The sequence below is a fragment of the Oncorhynchus keta genome, chromosome 19 (assembly GCF_023373465.1).
Source record: "Oncorhynchus keta strain PuntledgeMale-10-30-2019 chromosome 19, Oket_V2, whole genome shotgun sequence".
Classification (NCBI taxonomy): Eukaryota; Metazoa; Chordata; class Actinopteri; order Salmoniformes; family Salmonidae; genus Oncorhynchus; species Oncorhynchus keta.
The window spans coordinates 40362179-40386011 of NC_068439.1; the positions used below are offsets into that span (position 1 = coordinate 40362179).

The 23833-nt window shown below is 42.6% G+C and overlaps 1 protein-coding gene across 2 annotated transcripts in view; it reads left to right on the plus strand.

Moving 5' to 3' along the window:
• Window positions 1-3312: 3312 nt before the first annotated feature.
• Window positions 3313-23833, plus strand: part of LOC118398282 (angiopoietin-1-like) — a 65925-nt gene continuing 45404 nt past the window's right edge. Inside the window, exon 1 of one of the 2 annotated variants that reach the window (XM_035793469.2) lies at window positions 3313-4296. In XM_035793469.2, the coding sequence (XP_035649362.1) occupies window positions 3871-4296 (426 nt within the window). In that variant the 5' untranslated portion in view covers window positions 3313-3870. The remainder of the gene's footprint in view (window positions 4297-23833) is intronic. The other variant, XM_035793468.2, reaches the window with a different exon arrangement.

Sequence of the window (23833 nt, forward strand, 5' to 3'; positions counted from 1 at the left end):
CAGGCGGTGTCAGAGGAAGGCCCTAGAAATTGTCAAGGACTCCAGCCACCCAAGTCATAAACTGTTCTCTCTGCTACCACTTGACAAGCAGTACCGATACACCACGCCTGTAACAGACAGGACCCTGAACAGACCCCAAGCCATCAGACTGCTGAAGAGTTAGTTAAATGGTTCTTAAAAAATAGCTATCCGGATTATCTGTATAGACCCTTTTTGCACTAACTCTTTCCTGTATGTACAGTATATAGATATTTTTAAATATATTTTCTCCTAACCCTCCCCTAATTGTAGTAAACTAATGGACAACAACACTTAGGTTTCTACTTCCATACATGCTATATACATTTTACGGTTACCCTCAACCCCTCCCATCTACACATTATATTTTGCAATAGTTATCTTTTGTTTCTTATAAGTCCCATCCTTCAGCTACCCTCAACCCCTCCCATCTATCTATGAAGACCTTCCAGTCCCATCCTTCAGCTACCCTCAACCCCTCCCATCTATCCATGAAGACCTTCCAGTCCCAGCCTTCAGCTACCCTCAACCCCTCCCATCTATCTATGAAGACCTTTCAGCCCCAGCCTTCAGCTACCCTCAATCCCTCCCATCTATCTATGATGACCTTCCAGTCCGAGCCTTCAGCTACCCTCAACCCCTCCCATCTATCCCTGAAGACCTTCCAGTCCCAGCCTTCAGTTACCCTCAACCCCTCCCATCTATCCCTGAAGACCTTCCAGTCCCAGCCTTCAGTTACCCTCAACCCCTCCCATCTATCCCTGAAGACCTTCCAGTCCCAGCCTTCAGCTACCCTCAACCCCTCCCATCTATCCCTGAAGACCTTCCAGTTCCAGCCTTCGGTTTACCCTCAACCCCTCCCATCTATCCCTGAAGACCATCCCGTTTTGATTTCTATTTGCCATATATTTTTCAACTGTGCTGTGATGTTTCACAAAAGCTCTGAACCTTTCTATTCTAATAGTTTCTACAGGTTGTACATTTAAGATAAACATTTTTGCTCAGAGTATCGTTGTATTTTATGATCAATTGACTATGACTTTTTTAAATCATCCAGCAGTGCTATTTGCAGAGTTAGCTCCAGGCAAAGGTTGCAATTCTTCAGCCATTCCTGAACATGCGACCCCAAAAACAAGCTACATTATGGACCGTACCAAAACAGATGATCAAATGATTCTGTATCTTCGCAGCATGATTCTGTATCTGCAGAGCTGGGATGGTTGTATACCCCATATATATATATAACATTCTGTTGGTGGCAAGAATGTTGTATAATCATTTAAATTGAAAAACTCTTTCAAGAGTTGTTTAAGGCGTAATTTTGTGTATCAGTTCATAAAACCACGTGTCATGGAATTGGTACATTGAAAAACTATTTTGCAATCTATATGGTACAGCTTTTTTTTTTATTTGTATGTCCTTAAATGAAACAGGTGTACTTTTTAATTTGTCACAATTTTTTTGAACCGCTTTTGGTCTTTAATGCCGGGCCGACATTAGTATATTATCAGTGAGTATATTTGAGTTGAACCATAATATTTGTTGTTGTAATATTTGTTCGGTCTTTTTTGGTGGATTCAACTGAAATTGCAACCAACTTTCTATGGCTTGTTTTTAAAAAAAACAATTGCGATATTTTGGAGAATATTTCATTTTCAAATAACAGAAAGTGAGAGGTCGTAATCTGAAGAAAGGACAAAAGGCCAAGTTATGGTACTCATTGTGTATTTATTCCTTGTGTTAATATTAGTTTTATTATTAATTATAATTATTAATTAATTTATTATTAATTTATTTTCTCTCTCTTGTGTTGTTGGGAAGGACCCATAAGTAAACATTTCACTATTAGTCTACACCTGTTGTTTACGAGGCATGTGAGTAGATTTGATTGGATTAGATTTTAGATGTATGCCTACGTATGTATCAGGGTTGAGCTCAAATTAAATTGTCAATTCAGGAACTTAAAATCGCCCCCCCAAATTCTTCTTGCTCACATAAATGTCTTCTTCTTTTCAATTTATTGAGAGGTCGTTGAAAATAGATGCCCTTTTTTCAATCATTGAATTGGAATTTCAGTTTACTTCCTGAACTGACTGCCTTCAACCCTGCTATGTATACAGCAGACTGTATGATAGTATGTCTTATTTGACAGCATGGCATTTAAGCTAATGTTCATGGCAGTGCAAGTAGTTTTGATTTAATACATTCAATGACTCTCTGCTTCGTTTGGACTTTGTAACAGTCGCCAGCAAAGTACGTCAACAGTACCCAGATTTCCCAGAAATGTTTGCACATGCTTTGTGTCTTTGGTAGTCTTGGTTATTCTGGGGATTTGTTATCTTGGGTCTCCTCAATGCATTAATTCACACACCCTTCCTCTCCCACACTGTGCCCCCACTATGACAGAATACACACACATCTCACACACACATCGGGGTGGTTTGGACCACAGTGAAGTGATGAGGACCTGGTCATTTGTATCTGTTGATAGCCTGCCCTGAATCCTAGGGATGTCAGGGCACTGTCCATAATAGGGACTTGACCTTTTGACCCTGGGCCTTTCACCACAGTATTCCCTTGGCTTCCCTCGCTGGCTGCCGATGAAGACATTCCTCCTCTATCTACTCACTCTTGGATTTCGGTTGTGTTTTCTTGAAAACACAGAGCGCTCTCCCAGATTGGAATTTTGACAGCTTTCGCAGGGTTTTGCACCATGTTGTGGCTATTTTTGGTGAGAGGAGAAAAGAACATTTGATATGATATATCACTTCATTTTATATGATAAAGTATGTAAACATTGAATTCTATTACCACCTAAATGGGATAAAACTACATTTACTAAAAAAACAGGGAAATACAGCCTTCTGCATGTGTGATCAGCATTGTGAATGCCTGTGTTATATAGTTGAGTGATGGACAGTGAGAATCCTGTGCTGCCTGTTGTTTACTGTAGTGCAGGGGAGATGGGAACAGGCTTAGTGTTTACAGGGGCAGGGCTACCACACAAGCCTCAGGTCACAGAGCTTGTAAACCGATCCTCGCAGTCTGAGCACATCCTCTGTACTGGGGTTCCTTTCTGCCTTACACACACACACACACACATGCACGCACGCACGCACGCACGCACGCACGCACGCACGCACGCACGCACGCACACACACACACACACACACACACACACACACACACACACACACACACACACACACACACACACACACACACACACAGAGCGAGAGAGACTCGTCCATACACACACATTCCTCTTCAGTCTCTGTGAGGGGCAGGCTCAGAGTGTGCTGGAAGCCTGGTGCTGTTCTTTAGTGAGCCTCACTCCAGTCGTTTAGTCACAGAGGGAAACCAGAGCAGAGACGGAGGAGGAAGAGCAGAGCAGAGACACAAGAGGAGGTCTGACGACACCATCTGTATGCACTGACACTCAAATTCAACACATGTAGACAGACATACATGCACATGCTGCGTTGATACAGTGTAAACAAGGATCCTCTAAATAAACACACAAGCTGTCGCGGTGCAACACGTGTATGTGGTGAGCCCTGAACGACTGACTTCTGGCTGACTTGTGACCGGACTTATAGCACTCCAGAAACCCATTACACGCGCGTGTGTGTACGTGTGTGTGAGCACACCGGCGATGCCCTCCAGACCTTCTCACAGTAGGAGGTCCAGCATGGGGATGGAAGGCACATGTTCTACATCGACTGGGATCCTTACAGCGCTCTGATTCTACTCCAACCAAAGGGAATACTGGCCCAAGACCGCTAAAAGGAAGAAAATCCAGAATCCAACGATACAAGGACTTTACTTTTCAACCTTTCCCCCCAGGCTGATATGATGTTGTGGAACAAGTTTTCCGGCCACTTGCTTTCCTTGGCAGCCCTGCTGGTGGCAGTAAGCTGTGGCGGGGTGGAGCAGAGAAAAGGGGCAGATGGCAGCGCCAGCAGCACAGGACAGGGTAGCACAGGTGGCATCACGGGTAGCAGTAGTAGTACTAGTAGTGAAAGTAGTAGTGGTAGTAGTAGCAGCAGTAATCGGAGGTACCACAGAGTGCAGCATGGACAGTGCACCTACACCTTTATCCTACCTGAGGGCGACGGCAGCGGAGGGAATTCGTGCCGACAAGGGAAAGCCGCGACCCAGTTTAACAGCGCCAATGCGCTGCAGAGAGACGCTCCTCCACTGGAACAGGACTTCGCTTCCCAGAAGATCCAACACCTGGAGCTCGTCATGGAGAACTACACTCAGTGGCTGCAGAAGGTAAGCGAGAAGTGGTCACACTGTCAACAACTTTGGATGAACACAGGTGTTCATTTATGTTTACTTTCAGATTTTTTCTTCTTCTGGTGTTTCGTGACATCTTTAACAGCGATGTGTGTTTGAGAATGACGTTCTCCGGCTTTCAATTTCAGTTCTCCTGAGGTTGTCTTTAATTCGTGTCCTTACTGCATTGTCGGGGATACATCCGTGTTCATATTGGCTGGAGCTGTGTTCTACGAGTCTTTTATTAATGGTTTAAGATCATGTTAGCGGATCTTGCATTGATGAACGATCATTATGACAAATGTAAAACTTTGTGAGCAAATCTCATACAGAAGCCCACGGTACTGAACGAGGGTCCTATTAATCTGGTTAAAAGCCTTTGTGTGACTGTCACATACCGACAAATAACCAACATCCATATATAATTGAAATCCACAAAGCTGCTTCATTACATTCATTGTAAATGAGAACTTGTTCTCAACTTGCCTACCTGGTTAAATAAAGGTTAAATAAATTGTAAAAAATGTAAAAAATTACGCAACTGTCAACCATCAATCTATTTGTGTAAGAGTAGTACTCAGTACTTCTCCGAAAATCTCCGTGCTCCCTGAGTTACGTTCCGCGTCACAAAGTGGTGGTAGTATTGTGTTAGTCACCCAGAGTTCTCCAGTGTGCTGTCTCTTTAATGACAGGAAACCAATAAAGACCCCTGTGAGAGTGCGAGGGAAGAATGCCCCCTCTATGTGCTGCTACCCAGGACTTCTCATTAGTCCAGACTGTAGCATTAGAATAGAAAAAACAACAACATAAATGGTATAATCAGATATTTTCAAAGTGCATTATATTGATTGAGGGGACAGGATTTACTAATAGGAAAGACATTAAACCATTGTTTATTTTATTTTATAAAAGGGGATATTTACTTGTTATTGGGAATGCATCTTCAATTTTCCCTTCTGTGTCTTTTGCCGTTCAAAATTGTGTATCCATTTTTATTTCAAAGCTCTGGATGCTTTTGAAGGGTAACCTTCAAATTGGATTCTCAACAGGCAACGGCAGTTTCGAGATTTAAATAGAGGTTAAAGCTAATATGATGTTACAACTGGGTAAGGTACAGTATCGCGGGAAACATAAATAATGATTTTGCAAGTGCTCAGTGAATACAACTGGGAAAGCAATCAACAAGCAAATATACTTCTCATTAGGCTTGTCAAGAAGTGTAGGCAAGGAAAATAAGCGGCATACATTTCAAATTGAGTGTTGCTAATTTACCATCTATTCGGGGTTTAAGAGACAAGATGCCTGTCCAGCCTGGTCTCAGAGCGTTTTGTATTACTCTGAACGTAAATCTGTGAATTTAATTTAGTATGATATGTTATGTTTGGTATAGTTAACTAAGACAGATGGTTACTTAAGGCAAAAATGAAAGGAGGGTGGTTGGTAGGGGTGGATAGGTATGTGTATAATACAATTATTAAGCAACCCAAAGGTTGCGAGTTCGAATCTCATTACAGACAACTTCAGTATTTTAGGTCATTCGCAACTTTTCAACTACTTACTATTTTTTTTAGCTACTTTGCAACTACTTAGCATGTTAGCTAACCCTTCACCTAAACTTAACCCTAACCTTAACCGTAACCCTAACCCTACCCTAGCTAACGCTACCTAGAATGTGTAACACATCATAAGATTAGCAAATTCCAACATATTGTACATTTTGCAAATTAGCAAGATATTGTACATTTAGCAAATAAGTAGCATACAGTATCAGTCAATAGTTTGCACACAACTACTCATTCAAAGGTCAGTCAATACGGAAAATTTCAAGGACTTTGAAAGTTTCTTGAAGTACAGTCGCAAAAACCATCAAGCGCTATGATGAAATTGGCTCTCATGAGGACCTCCACAGGAAAGGAAGACCCAGAGGTAACTCTACTGCAGAGGATAAATTCATTAGAGCTACCAGCCTCAGAAATTGCAGCCCAAATAAATGCTTCACAGAGTTCAAGTAACAGACACAACTCAACATCAACTTTTCAGAGTAGACTGTGTGAATCAGGCCTTCATGGTTGAATTGCTGCAAAGAAACCACTACTAAAGGACACCAATAAGAAGAAGAGACTTGAATGGACCAAGAAACATGAGCAATGGCCATTAGACCGGTGGAAATCTGTTCATTGAGATGGTTTGGGTGAGCTGGACCTCAGAGTGAAGGGAATGCAGCCAACAAGTGCCCAGCATATACTCCTTCAATAATTCCAGGTGAAGCTGGTTGAGAGAATTCCAAGAGTCTGCAAAGCTGTCATCAAGGCAAAGGGTGGCTACTTTGAAGAATCTAAAATATATTTTGATTTGTTGAACACTTTTTTGGTTACTACATGATCCCATATGTGTTATTTCATAGTTTATGTCTTCACTATTATTCTACAATGTAGAAAATAGTCAACATAAAGAAAAACCCTTGAATGAGTAGGTATGTCCAAACTTTTGACTGGTACTGTGTAATACAAATTGTAAATCGTAACATATCATACATAATGGTGGATGGACATCCACAAATGAATACATACCATACAAAACTTACCAACTTGGATTTACATACAGAATAATACGAAATTCTCTGAGACCAGGTTGCGCCATCACGTCCTTTTCCTCCAACAAATGAAAACCTGTTATGTATTAGATATTGCAAATAATGAATGAGTCTTTTCATGGTGAGGTGTCATGTTCTTTTGCCTATGTCTGAATAATGATTTGTTTGTAAAGCCAGTTAGGTGTTTAAGATCACAAATACGGTTTCACTGTGACGTTAATGAATTGTGAGGTCATCACTGATACCACTTGGCAACTGAATTGCTTTTCTTAGCTTTGAGACTTGAACCCTGTCTCTGAAAAGACAGATTGTCTCTCTGAAATGAATACATGAATCTAATAAACAAACTCTAAATTCGGAAAAGCAGCTCTGCTGTACTTTTCACAATATTGTGACTTTCCAATGAGATTAGTAAGGCCAATCTATGATGAATTGCTTAAACACATAATAGTTTATTTTTGTCTGTAAAATGTTGGCACAAAAGTGGACAAAATCATTTCACATAATGCACAGTGAATTGGAGATTACACTGGAATTGTGGGATTAATTGAACAGAACGTCATCAATACCCGTTAGCATGCTGTGCCCTCTGCTTATTAGTAGTTAGTGTACCCTCTTAAAAGCTATTTGGGAAAGCTTCTCAACAGTTTTACTGCGTTTCATCTAGCTCTGAAAGGTTATCTTTTCACTCCTCAGGTTGTGAGAAATAGTCGTTCTTTATAAATGACACAATCTTACATTCCAATGAACTGTTGGTTGAGTTTGTAGTTAGGAAAGTAGCAGATATGTTATTCCTTCTTACTGTATTTTTGTATTTGTATTATTTAACCTTTATTTAACTGGGCAAGTCAGTTGAGAACAAATTATTATTTACAATTTCACTCTAGTAAAGCACAAAGATACGGGTATGTACATATCAATTCCCAAAGAAATGTTTGGCTTTTGCTCAGAAACAGCACGTATCACTATGCATCAATGGTTAAAAACTGCTTTTAAACTTGGAATAAGCTGTGGGTTGTAAATGATTATTGACCTACAGTATATAAATGAAGAAAAACTACTGGCATGCAAAATATTGTTCAGTGGAGAAAAATCACATCACACATTTAGTACCACGTTTATACATTGTAAGAGAAGTATGTTGATTCAAAATATAATTGTAAGGCCACCAGCTGTAATAGGATTGTGAGTTTGCTCAACATTTGGGCATATAACTGAAAGAACATACAGTGCCGTTGGAAAGTATTCAGACCCCTTGACCTTTTCCACATTTTGTTACATTACAGCCTTATTTTAAAATGGATTACAGAGTTTTCCCCTCATCAATCTACACACAATACCCCATAATGACAAAGCAAAAACAGGTTTTCAGAAATGTTTGCTAATTTACAAAAAAAAATGTTTTAAAATATTACATTTATATAAATATTCAGACCCTTTACTCAGTACTTTGTTGAAACACCTTCGGGTATGATGCTACAAGCTGGCACACCTGTATTTGGGGAGTTTCTCCCATTCTTCTCCGCAGATCCTCTCTGTTTTCAAGTCTCTCCAGAGATGTTCGATTCGGTTCAAGTCTGGGCTCTAGCTGGGCCACTCAAGGACATTCAGAGACTTATCCCGAAGCCACTCCAGCGTTGTCTTGGCTGTGTGCTTAGGGTCGTTGTCCTGTTGAAAGGTGAACTTTTGCCCCAGTCTGAGGTTCTGAGCACATTAGAGCAGATTTTCATCAAGGATCTCTCTGTACTTTGCTCCGTTCATCTTTCCCTCGATCCTGACTAGTCTCCCAGTCCCTGCCACTGAAAAACATCCCCACAGTATGATGCTGCCAGAGCCATGCTTCACCGTAGGGATGGTGCCAGGTTTCCTCCAGACGTGACGCTTGGCATTCAGGCCAAAGAGTTCAATCTTGGATTCATCAGACCAGAATATCTTGTTTCTCATGGTCTGAGAGTCCTTTAGGTGCCTTTTGGCAAACTCCAAGCAGGCTGTCATGTGCCTTTTACTGAGGAGTGGCTTCCATATGGCCACTCTACGATAAAGACCTGATTGCTGCAGAGATGGTTGTCCTTCTGGAAGGTTCTCCTATCTCCACAGAGGAACTGTAGAGCTCTGTCGGAGGGACCATTGGGTTCTTGGTCACCTCCCTGACCAAAGACCTTCTCCCCCGACTTCTCAGTTTGGCCGGGCAGGCAGCTCTAGGAAGAGTCTTAGTGGTTCCAAACTTCTTCCATTTAAGAATGATGGAGGCCACTGTGTTCTTGGGGACCTTCAAAGCTGCAGAAAATGTTTGGTACCCTTCCCCAGATCTGTGCCTTGACACAATCCTGTCTCAGAGCTCTATGGACAATTCCTTCGACCTCATGGCTTGGCTTTTGCTCTGACATACACTATCAAATGTGGGACCTTATATAGACAGATGTGTGCCTTTCCAAATAATGTCCAATCAATTGAATTTACCACAGGTGGATTCCAATCAAGTTGTAGAAACATCTCAAGGGTGATCAATGGAAACAGGGCGCACCTGAGCTCAATTTCGAATCTCAAAGCAAATGGTCTGAACACTTACTGTATGTAAATAAGGTATTCCTGCTCTTTATTGTTAATACTTTTTCAAAAATGTCTAAAAACCTGTTTTCACTTTGTCATTATTAGATATTGTATGTAGATTGCTGAGGCTTTTTTTTATTTAATCAATTTTAGAAGAAGACTGTAACGTAACAAAATGTGGGAAAAGTCATGGGGTCTGAATACTTTCCAAAGGCACTGTATATTCTCATGTTGAATTGAATGTTCACTCAATTTGAGCTGAGTTTGTTGAGTAAACACACTTTAATACATTAGCTCCAATTTTTTGTCCTTTTGAAGTCCGCTCAAGTCACAGAATAATGCTGATTAAGCAATTGGTTATATTGGCTTTTAAAATGATTATTTTTACAGTGTAGGCCTACTGTCAGGCCATCCTGTGTAGAAAAGAGTCTGAGTTTAAATCCGACTGAAATTGAATCTCACTGGTCTTTATCTTTGTTCAGTGGACCTCAACACACTATACAGCATACTATAGAAACAGTACTGAATTCTAGACTAATGAGACCGCTGGCATAACTTTTCCACAAATGTAAAAATGTGAGTGTTGCGAAAGCATCTGCCATCACCACTAATACCACCATGTTTCTTCACCTGACACATTTGCGTTCTCTGCAGACCTCTGACATTTTTCATCTGAAGCGAGAAAATCAAGGGGGGGAGGGAAGAAGGGGGGGGGAAAAACATGCATCCAGCATGTCTTTATTATTCGGAAAGAACAACTTTCACTAATCTTGTCAACGATAAAGTTGATAGACAGGAGAAGTTACAGTAACCAGTTGACGCCAACACGAGAAGAATTAGAAGAGACGCTTCACGAGGCAGCCCTGAAGCACACAGCGATAATTCCGCCTAATTATGGACGTGCAGGAACATCCGGATGCAGTTAACATTTTTCATTGGACAGAAGATTAAGTGTCCCAGCCAGTCTATCTATCTTAATCACGTAAGCCTTGGCTGCTTGTCGAGAGGAGAGCTGTCCCTAATGCTACACCAGCCACTCTGGTGAAAGAATCAACAAAGGATACCACACACACTCCCATGCATGGGCGCTTAACTGTTGGGGGTAGATGCAGCAAGCAGCTGTTTGAGAAGCATTAGGCTGTCCCGATCATTCCCACTGTGAAATTCTGCTTGGCCCAGGGAAGAGAAGGCACTGATAACATTCCTGCCCAGTCAAAAGTGTCTTCTGTTTGTCTGAATATTACTTCTCCAGCAGACCTGTAAAGAATTGGGGGAATTGGATCAGATTGTCTGTGATCTTTGGGTATTTGTCACTGGAAACGAGCCACTTAATAATGCATCCCCACTCCAGGCCATTGCTGCAGGGCTTGGGGAAGTGTGCATGGTCAGTTGTAGAGGAAAGATCATTAAGTTTGCCTTTAAAAAATAAAAATAAAATAAATCATAGTTAAAATAACTTGGGCTGAGATGTTTTGTATCACTCACCTGATCACTTCCAGATGCATTCAACGTTTGAAAGGTATAAATCACCTACAGGAGAGATACACTCCAGATCCCCTTTCTACGTCCTCAATATTTAAAGGACAACTCAAGTCATTGGAACTTGGACGAAGGTCCATTTTGAGGAGCCAAAAAAAACCTTCTGCTTCTAGCGAGTGAAAGTGATAGATCTTCACACTTTGACTTCAGTGCAGACAGTAGAAAGGGTTTTCAAACCAACGTTTCTTCAGAGGGAGTCATTGCCAGAATAAGCTGTTGAAGTCAAAAGAGAGACAAAAATCAGTGTGTACACAGTGCTATCCCTGTGAAATTCCCATTGCTGTGCCTTTAAACTGAACATGGCCATGCTGGTTAGTGTAAACACAGGGGTTAATGGATGTACAACGTGGTTAATACAGTGAAAGGCTGAATAGTTCTATTCGTAATGCTACTAGAAGGCCACACAGCATGCCTAAAGAGCCAAGGAAAGACCAAGCTATTTTAGGGGTGACTTCCTCTGTATCAAAGTACATTTTTGCTGATAATGCAGGCCAAAACTAACAAATCGGATGATGCATAGATTTAGTGGACATGCAACAGACTGAGAAGCGCTTCCTTCCTGTCCAGCGCAAAACTTGTAAGACCGCAAAAATAAGGTAAGAACAGAGAACAGAGCTTTCTTCTCAACATGTCAAGGGAATAAGGAAGTCCATTACGGCAATGCCACAGTATTTCCACATGGATGTGGACACTGAGGCCAACATGGTTAATGTTCTTGGTTTTCAGGAAAGGGGCATTTAGAATGTTTGTCACAGTCAATATGGCAGCGCACTTAGTTTCAAACTCTTTTTCCAGGAATCATATTTCGTTGTGGTCATCAGCCTCGAATCTGTTAGAACTTTTGATATTGGGCAGAAAAGTCCTTAACTTTATACTACAGTTATGCAACCGAAATGAATGGTGGAGTTAATTTCTCTGTAATGTTACCCACGGTCTGGAGAGGCTCTCTGTGAGGCATCATGGGTACATGTGGTTAAACTTCCTGCATTCATTTTAATGAATCACTCTCTGGTGGGCACTTTGTGCAGGATTTATCTAGCTTTAATTGCTATATTATTTTTGTATTTGGTGAGGTGTGTCAGGCTTTTGTTATATAACCCTCAAGACATGTCACTTAGTGCTTTGCAATCACTAGTTTATGTGTTGAATGAATTGAGAATATACTGCATTATGTTTGGGATTCCTTCCTTCTGAGTATATTCCATTCTTAATAATGGAATAATTTCTTCTGTGAGTACCACAGGTATTATAAATTAAGGGCAAGGCGTCCAGTCAGCGGGACACCTGTCAACAACTTCCGGAGAAATTGGAGGGCGCGCAATTCAAATAAATAATCATAAAATGATCCCTATTAAACATCTAGGTACATATGTGTCTTATATCGGTTAAAAGCTTAAATGATTGTTAATCTAACTACATTGTCTGATTTACAATAGGCTTTACAGCGAAAGCATGCCATGCGATTGTTTGAGGACGGTGCCTCGTTTCAAAATGATATTCAAACAGAACAGGCTTCGTAAAATCACAAATAGCGATTAAATATTCACTTAATTTTTGAAAGTCTTCCTCTGATTTGCAATCCAAAGGGTCCCAGCTACAACATGAATGGTCGTTTTGTTAGATAAAATCCTTCTTTATATCCCAAAAAGTCAGTTTAGTTGGCTCCATCGATTTGAGTAATCCACTTGTTCAACATGCAGAGAAAGGAATCCAAAAAGCTAACGCTAAACTTTGTTAAAACAAGTCAAAATATGTTTATATTTAATCCTTTAATCATAATTAAACTATAATACTTCATATGGAAAGAAGTATGTTCAATAGAAAAGCAAAATAAACAAGTGCGCGTCCCCTTCGTCGCACGCGCACAGACTGATTTCCAACTCTGACTCCCAGTACCAAAACTCAAAATTCTTCCTCATTTGGGAAGAAACAATCCTGAAACCTTGAACGAAGACTGTTGACATTTAATGGAAGCCATAGGAATTGTAATCTGGGAGCTGGAATTACATATGACCCATATCTTTCCATTGGAAGTGCATGGGCTCTCTCCAAAAAAGTTGTGGTTGGTTTTTCTTTGGATTTTCTCCTACCATTTCAATTGTGTTATAATCTCATACATTATTGTAAAATTTCTGCAAACTTCAAAGTGTTTTCTATCCAATGGTACCAATTATATGCACATCCTGGCTTCTGGGCCTGAGTAACAGACAGTTTAAAGTGGAGGGGCGTGGAGAAAAATAGACCCTAGCTTGAAGAAGTTTTAAAGTGAGTGTGCTGCAGCATGTCACACAGGTGATATGGATAATTTTACCATGTAGGCCTATACTGTATATCAGGTAACTAATAGTTTGAAACAGTTAGTGGCATTTGACCTTGTTTTGAATAAGGGTAAAGTATCACATACCTGTGAAAGGGATTAATATAAATAATGTTGTTTTGGACAAGCAAGTGGATGTTTTTGTGCTTGTGTTTAGAAGTAATTACTGTAGCTTGCGAGCATTGTCGAACGTAGTCCATAGTCCAATGCCCTGGCAAATGCCTTTCTATGGCACGGGTGAGTGATTTTGACCCAAATGAAAGATAGTTCCCATTTTTATATTGTGGAATTGGAATACTATACAATACTATAAATGTGATTGTTCGGTCAGTGGTCAAATAAATTCTGCTTTCACAGTTTACTACAACATATCAATACTGAATTTGGAATCCAGCTGTGATAAGAATGGCGTATCACTGGCTTCCATTATTTATATATGTCACAGGCTATAACTCATGTCATCATTTCTCTACCTTGTTAAGCTTCTGTCATCTTTCTCTGAACTTCTCCACCGGGTAGCCTGTTCTGGTTCATTTCAGTCCTGTAGAATTCCACCAGGCCCTACAAGAGTCTGCCTTCATATAAATGTATACAGCTTTTGTTCTTCGAGGGACAGCTATCGCAGAAAAAAAACATGCAGGTCTATGCTTTCTATTTCTGTTTTCTGGCATGCGGCAGAAACGAAAGAGCCCGTCGACTGTTTCTTTGTATCTCTTTTTGGGTTCAGCCAATCTTTAAGTTCACTGTAGAGTTTCATCGTCTACAAAATCCATCGGAATTCTCTTCCATCGGACAATTATTCATCTGAGAGAGATAAGGCCGACTCCGAGGAGTCGGGGTAAATTCCTGAAGCATCCCCATACACTGCCATTGAGCTCTAATCTCCTTAGAGGTTGTGTCCTACAGATGTTCCATTGTGAGTGGCTGCCTTTGTCTGTCAGCGCTGAGGCCGCTTGCCAAAGTCCCAAAGGACACACCATTTCACCTTATCTGAGAGTTCAGCTTCTTCAACTTTTCCATGAGTACAAATCAAAACATCACAATTGGGGATGAAAGAGAGCAATGGAATAGTTTCAGTTGAAGCGGAGAGGCTTTGAATACACGAACAGAACAGCAGATAAATATCAAGTCATAAAAGCACCCGCCGTGTGGGAAACCAAACGAAGACAAGCAAGTGAAGGTGGGGAGAGAGGGAAAGAGTGTGGGAGATATTGGGGAACAGATAAACATTTTCACTCCCTCACAGCCAGAGTTGGATCTGTAAATGATGAATAGCCGAGTTTTCCTTCTCTTACTCTGTTCTTGTGCCGTTGTTGTCATAAGACTTCCATGAAAACTATTTGCAATGACCCCACTAATTTATTTATTCCATCTCTTCGGTGCGGGTAGGGCTTAGGGAAAAGTTTCTTGATGAAGAATTGTTTGTGGTCCATATCTTATGATATATTAACATGCGGTTTGAAACTGCACAATATGGTAGGCCACTCACAACTCCTTCCAGTGCGGTGGGTGGTTTTGTCTTATGTGTGGGACATGTTTGGGTCCTGCTTTATCAGTTTAGAGCTGTGATCGGCGTGACACCTCATCCACACCCCTCACACACACACACACACACATTATATTGACAGCTCTGGAGAACATCTTAACCTTGTAGAGCACTGTGTTTGCCTTGTCTGGGACCCAAGCCAGGCTTCTCACATTCCGCACAATACCAGGGCTGTGGCTGGCAGAGTCAACTGGAGATAGTGTGGTTGCCCCATTCCCCCTTTTCTCCCCTTATCACATCATATTAGACCTCTGCTTAAAATAGGAGTCAAAGGTCAATCTGCATTACACCCCAACTTTTTTAAAGAGAAGAACTGTACTCAATTTAGTCTCAATCACCCTTATGATAGAGCCCTAGCAGGCTTTGTCGGGTCAGGATAAGACTGACCTCTTGTACTATAAAACTGTAAGTGTTTCAGTGATAAACGGATAGTTTTAACAAGAGGTGTAACAGTAGTCGAGGGTAGAAATTCAAAAACTACCAGACTGATGCAGACCACCACCAGAGAGTCACTCAACGAGCCAGCCCCAGAACACACGTCTGCAGCTGGAAAACGAATGGAGCTCTAAGCCTGTTAAGTCATAAATGGGTGCAGATGTTTGTATGAGTGGACGTATCTGCCAGGGGGAGCTGCAGGCTGGGGTTGTGGGGGTTAATCCTCAGCAGGTCTGGAGGGGCTGTGCATGGATGGACTGGAGGAGCATGGGGTGGGATTCAGTCTGACTAATGGTGGTCTATACTGTAGAAGGTCAGGTGGGATCTGCCTCTGTTACCCCTCAGAGCTCATTCACCGAGCTTGAAACATTATGCATTAAGTTCTCAAACTTCTTAACATATAGTAGTGTATGTCATTGTGTCAATCTGCCTGATAATTTTGTTTTGTTTAACTTTATTTGACCATTTCTTTTCTTTTTTTACTATTCAGGATATTTCAATAATGTTATATTACAGGGGACTACTGCGAGTCACTTGTTCTCAATTTAAGGGGAATCTAAAGCATTCAAAAATAGGACTCTCAAATATTACATAATAATGTTGGAGTATTATATTCTATAGCATACAATAATATGGTAACCGTAGTCTAGCGCAGGGGTCTCTAACCTTTTCTAGCATGAGAGCTACTTATGTAAAAAATAAAAAATAAAATACTGAGCTTCTCATTTTTTTCTAGCTTTCAAATAGGCACATTATTTTCTTCTCCTCTCCCCTGCAACTCCTCCCCGGGTCCTTATTGTCCAAGAGGAAGCAGTGCACTATGTTTTCTGTCAATATACCTGGTAAAATAATGGTTAATAAACAACTCTAGCCATTAGCATCCATTTTCCCTTCGTTACACTGGTATGAGCTGATGTCAGGGGCCCTATAAAATCTGAGATTTTGATATTTTCCCAAATGATACTTTCTCAGTTTTATTTTCACACTCAAAATTACAATTGTTCATACAGAAACAACGAAATTGGATGTTCTGAGTCCATGCCAAAACTTAAATCACGTCAGGAGACCCGTTTTTATTTAAGTCTGGAAGAAAACTGACACATTTAGATTTTTGAGTGTAATCCCCCTTTAATTGCACATCTGGCCCTTTAATTGTGCATCTCGTGAGTGAGGAATGTGCTTTCTAATGTTCAGGTCTAACGACGGTTCTGTACTGCTGCTGCTCATTTCAAGGTTTGCAAAATAACAAATTATATACTTCTGCCAGGTAAGCCTACTTCGCCGGTAACATTTCATTGATAAGGTTTTGGGGGAAGTATTTCTGTCAACCAACCCACAAGACGGTTGTGCCTACATGGATTGATAGACAAACGCGTGTACCACAGACAGACAGGGGCAATTTTGCTGTAAATGAATGAGCAAATATTATGTTAGCTTTTTAAGCCAATAGTGGCTAATCAGAGGTGGGATAATGTCAAAGTTGCGTTAATTAGATAGAAGCTGGGTGCTTGCGGTGTATAATACTTGCGAGATTTGTTTATGACAGTTTGCAGAGGAACACGTGAAAATTGCATGTACTTTCAGAATGTTTTTTTCGAGCAAGGCTACTCAGAGTTAGGCTGAAAGATAGTGATATCTCGCAATTGACCTTTTTGGAGACCACTGGTCTAGCGGAAAGGATCCCTACGCATCCCTTATCCTTCAGCTCAGCCTGGGGATAATGCACCTACCCTACTTGTCTTTGGGGTGCGCTGGTTTCGATCATCTAATCTCTCCCTGGTTGTCACCATGTGTATACACACTTCTCCTGCACTTCAGTCTCAGAAAGCAAAAATAAACAGAGATCCAGCCAGATGAAAAAGCCGGGGATATGGCGACATTGTGCTGCGTATCCTCTGTGTGTCTGCCGCTATGCTCTGGGCCCTCAGAGGAGACAGAGCTGTAAGAGGCTGGAGAGGACCACGCTGGGTTATGATGATGTTACAGTGTTCAAACAGAGCTCTACTGTGCAGGTCTGGTCTGGTCTGCCTGGGGATCTTCCATATGATATGACTATGAGCTTCCACAGCTCCAAGGGTGGGGTTTTGCTTGAAGGGAACTGCATTCTCTCCATGTTGACATGTAGATTGTAGGTTAGCCAAAGGAAAGTGGGATGAATTAGTCAGTGTTATTACTTTACAAGACTTGACCTCTGAGTTGTTGGTTAGGATGTGAAACTAGCTATAACATTGCAGAAACAGTGGGATATCTTCTTTAAGATTTGTGACTTAAAAAAAATAATATTATAGACATTTGAATCTATGAAAGAGACACATTGCCTCAGCAGTCGTCAGCATCCATTCTCCCTTCGTTACACTGCTATGAGCTGAGGTCAGACCAAAGCAGTTCCATCTGGTGAGGGCTACTGTACCTCTTCCTGACGCTTTGTTTTCATTCCACTGTTGTTCGGCATGCACCGTAACGGAGGAAAAAAGGGGCTGTTCCGAGCCACTGCCTCTGCGGCCTCCATGCCATTGACCCCCAGTGCCGCCCCCTTCCGCCCCGTACTACCCCGGGGCACGATGACTACCGCTGTCAGCACAGATGCTGGATATCAAAGCCCCCTGTCCAGAGTCCAGACCCACACAGCCACAGATGATACATGGTCCAGTCTCACCCCACACTGTGAGATGAGGCAAAGAAGTGCCTCATAATTTAGACCTGATGTAACAGTGTGGCTCGTTGTGTGATGTACACTTAGAACATAAAGTGGGGCTTGGGTTTGACTTGGGAGCTTATATAGTTTTTTGGGGTTTTGTGAGGGTAACCCTGGATGACTAGAGAATTTATAAACTTTCGCCTCTTTAGCGGGATGTTAGCGGGGGAAGATAAACATGGACGTGACGCTGAATGTAACAAATCGCTGTCATTAAATGGCCATTTATTTGATCAGAAGAGGCAGCAGTTCTGATAGATGTTTAGCGGCCTCTGGCAGTGAGGGAATATAGTAGTTATTATTATGTTATGAGAAACCCCTACCATATTCTCAAACTTTGAGATTGCAGACATACCAAATGTGTTATTTCTTTCTGGCTATCTTGAGGCAAACCAATTCCACCAATTCCAAATGTCTGAAATGTGCTGGAAGAGAGAGAGATACTCCCGAATGTTTGGATTTAATCAATGGGTTGGTGTTCCTTTGTGTTCTAGGGCTAGGAAGATTGAAACGACAATGCTGAAAGGATTACTCAGCCATTATCGGCCACATTCCTACTTGGATTGAAACCCTGTGGAAACTTTCCCATGTTTGACAGAATCACTAGCTCAAATCCTCGGGAAAACTGCCCTGGTACTGGGGGTCCTACTCCTCCGAGCAGAGTTAAATTTGTTTGGTTGTTTGGTTCTCTTTCCGCATTCCCATGTCTTGGATGAATGCGCGTTTCCTCTCCCAAACGTCCAGATACACATAATTAATTGGGGTAATTTGAGGGCCTGCTTTGACATAAGAGAGCTCCTTGTAACTCGAGGATTTGTGAAAATATACATCCCTACACAATCACGGCTGCAAAATATTTATTTTCACTCTGGATGAATTCACATGAATGATGCTAAGTAACCTGAGCTCAACAGAAGGAAGCGAAACAGTCAAATATGGTTATTACAATGATAGCCTATAATTGAATTATACGTTGATTAATATAGATAGTGAAAATGATAGGGTGTATTAATAGACTATTACTGTTCTTAATCTAGTTTTCGGACTGGGTAAAAAGACCAATTGTTTCCCATTTTTGAGATTCATCAGTGTGTTGCCACTGGAATATGGTCATATAAGATAGCCAAATAATCCTTGTCTAGACCAACTCTACAAATTCATTTTCAGAGTCTTGATTGTAATAACAAACAAACCTTCCACATCACAGTACCCAAATCAAAAAGAGAAAAGTCAACATTTCTGTTGGACAGGATCCCTCCGGCTGTTCGGAGAGGAGAGCTAAAATTCAAAGCAAACACTTTCTCCGTCCCTCTTTTCATGTTTTGAGTAAGTTCATGTTTATAAGGCAGGATATCAAAAATTAATTGCTTCTTGGTTATATTAACTTCTTCTTCTTGTGAAATTGGCTCTTATTTTTTTGACGTTTTACCCATCTGTCATTACCTGTGAAGTGATTGTAGCTTGTTGCCGAGGATGTGTTTCGTTTAGTACATGATGCTGACTGTTGAAGACCTTGAATTGATGTCTGAGATTTCTATAAATAGATTGGGATAAATGATTCCAATCACATAAGAATGAATGTAAGGCCATATTTCCCAAAAGGAACAGAACTATTTTGGCCGTCACATGTTTAGATTTAGTTTAGTACTTTTCTCAGGCTTTTTTCCATTTATAAATGTTTCACCTTTGTCTAGGCTTTATAAACCTTTGAATCTTTAATCTGATTCAAGTTGCGCTAAATGTTACTGTCCATGTACACGATTTATATTTTGCGTTACTAAAACTTACTAAAACATAAATAAATAGCTTTGACTTAATAGTTTGTATAAAGAATTTCACAATCTGCCCTAAAATCTGCCCTAAAATCCTTCAGTCCAAAGAGAAAAAAAGTATTGTCTGATTGATATTTTGATTTTAATAAACAGTGCTACAGTGTCTGTACTTTTCTCATGATCGTTTTGTTTACATAATTGTACTAGCGGATTTTATGTAGGATCTCTCCAGGTATTCCAAGATGCACTGGCTCCCCTGTGCTTGTCCTTCACAGAAACCATGTACAATGATTCAGGTTTGAGTTGTTACATAACAGTAATAAGTGGCAACCTACAAGCATGCCCCATTCCACCATGGCAGGCCACCTTTCCATTCCCAGGTTCAAGCTCCAGAGCTTTGGCAACAGGGCCTTCTCCAGGGTTGCTCCAAGGCTCTGGAACTCCCCCCAGCCATCCGTTACTCTGAGACGTTACTCACCATCTTTCAGTCACTCCTAAAGCCCCAACTCTCCCCAATTGTAAAAGTGTTTCGGTCTTATGTAGCAAAATTTGAAATTGTGTTTTTGTTTTGTTTTACATTGTATAAAAGTAGAGGCTCAGAGCTAGAAAAGGGTATATTATACATTGTAGTTGAGGAACAATGGCAAAGTAATTCTGCTTTGACAGATGTTAAACTTGTAACCCCACTTTTGAGAAAATGGGCCTTGAATGTTCTGGTTCACTTACTGGAGAGCTCTTCTTTGTCACCCATTCAGCATCCTTCACATCCTCTTATGCCTTAGCCCCACCCCTCTCTTTAAGGATTCACATGCATGACATCAGCAGCCTGGTGGTCCAACATTTACATTTACATTTAATTCATTTAGCAGACGCTCTTATCCAGAGCGACTTACAAATTGGTGCATTCACCTTATGACATCCAGTGGAACAGCCACTTTACAATAGTGCATCTAAATCTTTTAAGGGGGGGGGGGTGAGAAGGATTACTTTATCCTATCCTAGGTATTCCTTAAAGAGGTGGGGTTTCAGGTGTCTCCGGAAGGTGGTGATTGACTCCGCTGTCCTGGCGTCGTGAGGGAGTTTGTTCCACCATTGGGGGCCAGAGCAGCGAACAGTTTTGACTGGGCTGAGCGGGAACTGTACTTCCTCAGTGGTAGGGAGGCGAGCAGGCCAGAGGTGGATGAACGCAGTGCCCTTGTTTGGGTGTAGGGCCTGATCAGAGCCTGGAGGTACTGAGGTTTTCACAGCTCCGTAGGCAAGCACCATGGTCTTGTAGCGGATGCGATCAACTGGAAGCCAGTGGAGAAGCGGAGGAGCGGGGTGACGTGAGAGAACTTGGGAAGGTTGAACACCAGACGGGCTGCGGCGTTCTGGATGAGTTGTAGGGGTTTAATGGCACAGGCAGGAGCCCAGCCAACAGCGAGTTGCAGTAATCCAGACGGGAGATGACAAGTGCCTGGATTAGGACCTGCGCCGCTTCCTGTGTGAGGCAGGGTCGTACTCTGCGGATGTTGTAGAGCATGAACCTACAGGAACGGGCCACCGCCTTGATGTTAGTTGAGAACGACAGGGTGTTGTCCAGGATCACGCCAAGGTTCTTAGCGCTCTGGGAGGAGGACACAATGGAGTTGTCAACCGTGATGGCGAGATCATGGAACGGGCAGTCCTTCCCGGGAGGAAGAGCAGCCCGTCTTGCCGAGGTTCAGCTTGAGGTGGTGATCCGTCATCCACACTGATATGTCTGCCAGACATGCAGAGATGCGATTCGCCACCTGGTCATCAGAAGGGGGAAAGGAGAAGATTAATTGTGTGTCGTCTGCATAGCAATGATAGGAGAGACCATGTGAGGTTATGACAGAGCCAAGTGACTTGGTGTATAGCGAGAATAGGAGAGGGCCTAGAACAGAGCCCTGGGGGACACCAGTGGTGAGAGCGCGTGGTGAGGAGACAGATTCTCGCCACGCCACCTGGTAGGAGCGACCTGTCAGGTAGGACGCAATCCAAGCGTGGGCCGCGCCGGAGATGCCCAACTCGGAGAGGGTGGAGAGGAGGATCTGATGGTTCACAGTATCGAAGGCAGCCGATAGGTCTAGAAGGATGAGAGCAGAGAGAGAGAGTTAGCAGCAGTGCGGAGCGCCTCCGTGATACAGAGAAGAGCAGTCTCAGTTGAATGACTAGTCTTGAAACCTGACTGATTTGGATCAAGAAGGTCATTCAGAGAGAGATAGCGGGAGAGCTGGCCAAGGACGGCACGTTCAAGAGTTTTGGAGAGAAAAGAAATAAGGGATACTGGTCTGTAGTTGTTGACATCGGAGGGATCGAGTGTAGGTTTTTCAGAAGGGGTGCAACTCTCGCTCTCTTGAAGACGGAAGGGACGTAGCCAGCGGTCAGGGGATGAGTTGATGAGCGAGGTGAGGTAAGGGAGAAGGTCTCCGGAAATGGTCTGGAGAAGAGAGGAGGGGATAGGGTCAAGCGGGCAGGTTGTTGGGCGGCCGGCCGTCACAAGACGCAAGATTTCATCTGGAGAGAGAGGGGAGAAAGAGGACAGAGCATAGGGTAGGCAGTGTGAGCAGAACCAGCGGTGTCGTTTGACTTAGCAAACGAGGATCGGATGTGTCGACCTTCTTTTCAAAATGGTTGACGAAGTCATCTGCAGAGAGGGAGGGGGGATTCAGGAGGGAGGAGAAGGTGGCAAAGAACTTCCTAGGGTTAGAGGCAGATGCTTGGAATTTAGAGTGGTAGAAAGTGGCTTTAGCAGCAGAGACAGAGGAGGAAAATGTAGAGCAGGATGAAAGGATGCCAGGTCCCAGACTTTTTCCATCTCGGCTGCCCGGAGCCCTGTTCTGTGAGCTCGCAATGAGTCGTCGAGCCACGGAGCGGGAGGGAATTCCAGCCGGCCTGGAGGATAGAAGGACATAGAGAGTCAAAGGATGCAGAAAGGGAGGAGAGGAGGGTTGAGGAGGCAGAATCAGGAGATAGGTTGGAGAAGGTTTGAGCAGAGGAAGAGATGATAGGATGGAAGAGGAAGAGTAGCGGGGAGAGAGAGCGAAGGTTACGGCGCATACCATCCGAGTAGGGGCAGTGTGGGAAGTGTTGGATGAGAGCGAGAGGGAAAAGGATACAAGGTAGTGGTCGGAGACTTGGAGGGGAGTTGCAATGAGGTTAGTGGAAGAACAGCATCTAGTAAAGATGAGGTTGAGCGTATTGCCTGCCTTGTGAGTAGGGGGGAAGGTGAGAGGGTGAGGTCAAGAGGAGAGGAGTGGAAAGAAGGAGGCAGAGAGGAATGAGTCAAGGTAGACGTGGGGATCTCGCCCAGAACTGTGAAGGTGAGCCGTCCTCAGGAAAGGAGCTTATCAAGGCATCAAGCTCATTGATGAACTCTCCGAGGGGACCTGGAGGGCGATAAATGATAAGGATGTTAAGCTTGAAAGGGCTGGTAACTGTGACAGCATGGAATTTCAAAGGAGGCGATAGACAGATGGGTAAGGAGAAAGAGAGAATGACCACTTGGGAGAGATGAGGATCCCGGTGCCACCACCCCGCTGACCAGAAGCTCTCGGGGTGTGCGAGAACACGTGGGCGGACGAAGAGAGAGCAGTAGGAGTAGCAGTGTTATCTGTGGTGATCCATGTTTCCGTCAGTGCCAAGAAGTCGAGGGACTGGAGGGAGGCATAGGCTGAGATGAACTCTGCCTTGTTGGCCGCAGATGGGCAGTTCCAGAGGCTACCGGAGACCTGGAACTCCACGTGGGTCGTGCGCGCTGGGACCACCAGATTAGGGTGGCTGCGGCCACGCGGTGTGGAGCGTTTGTATGGTCTGTGCAGAGAGGAGAGAACAGGGATAGACAGAAACATAGTTGACAGGCTACAGAAGAGGCTACGCTAATGCAAGGAGATTGGAATGACAAGTGGACTACACGTCTCAAATGTTCAGAAAGTTAAGCTTACGTAGCAAGAATCTTATTGACTAAAATGATTAAAATGATACAGTACTGCTGAAGTAGGCTAGCTGGCAGTGGCTGCGTTGTTGACTTTGTAGGCTTGCTGGCAGTGGCTGCGTTGTTGACACTACACTAATCAAGTCGTTA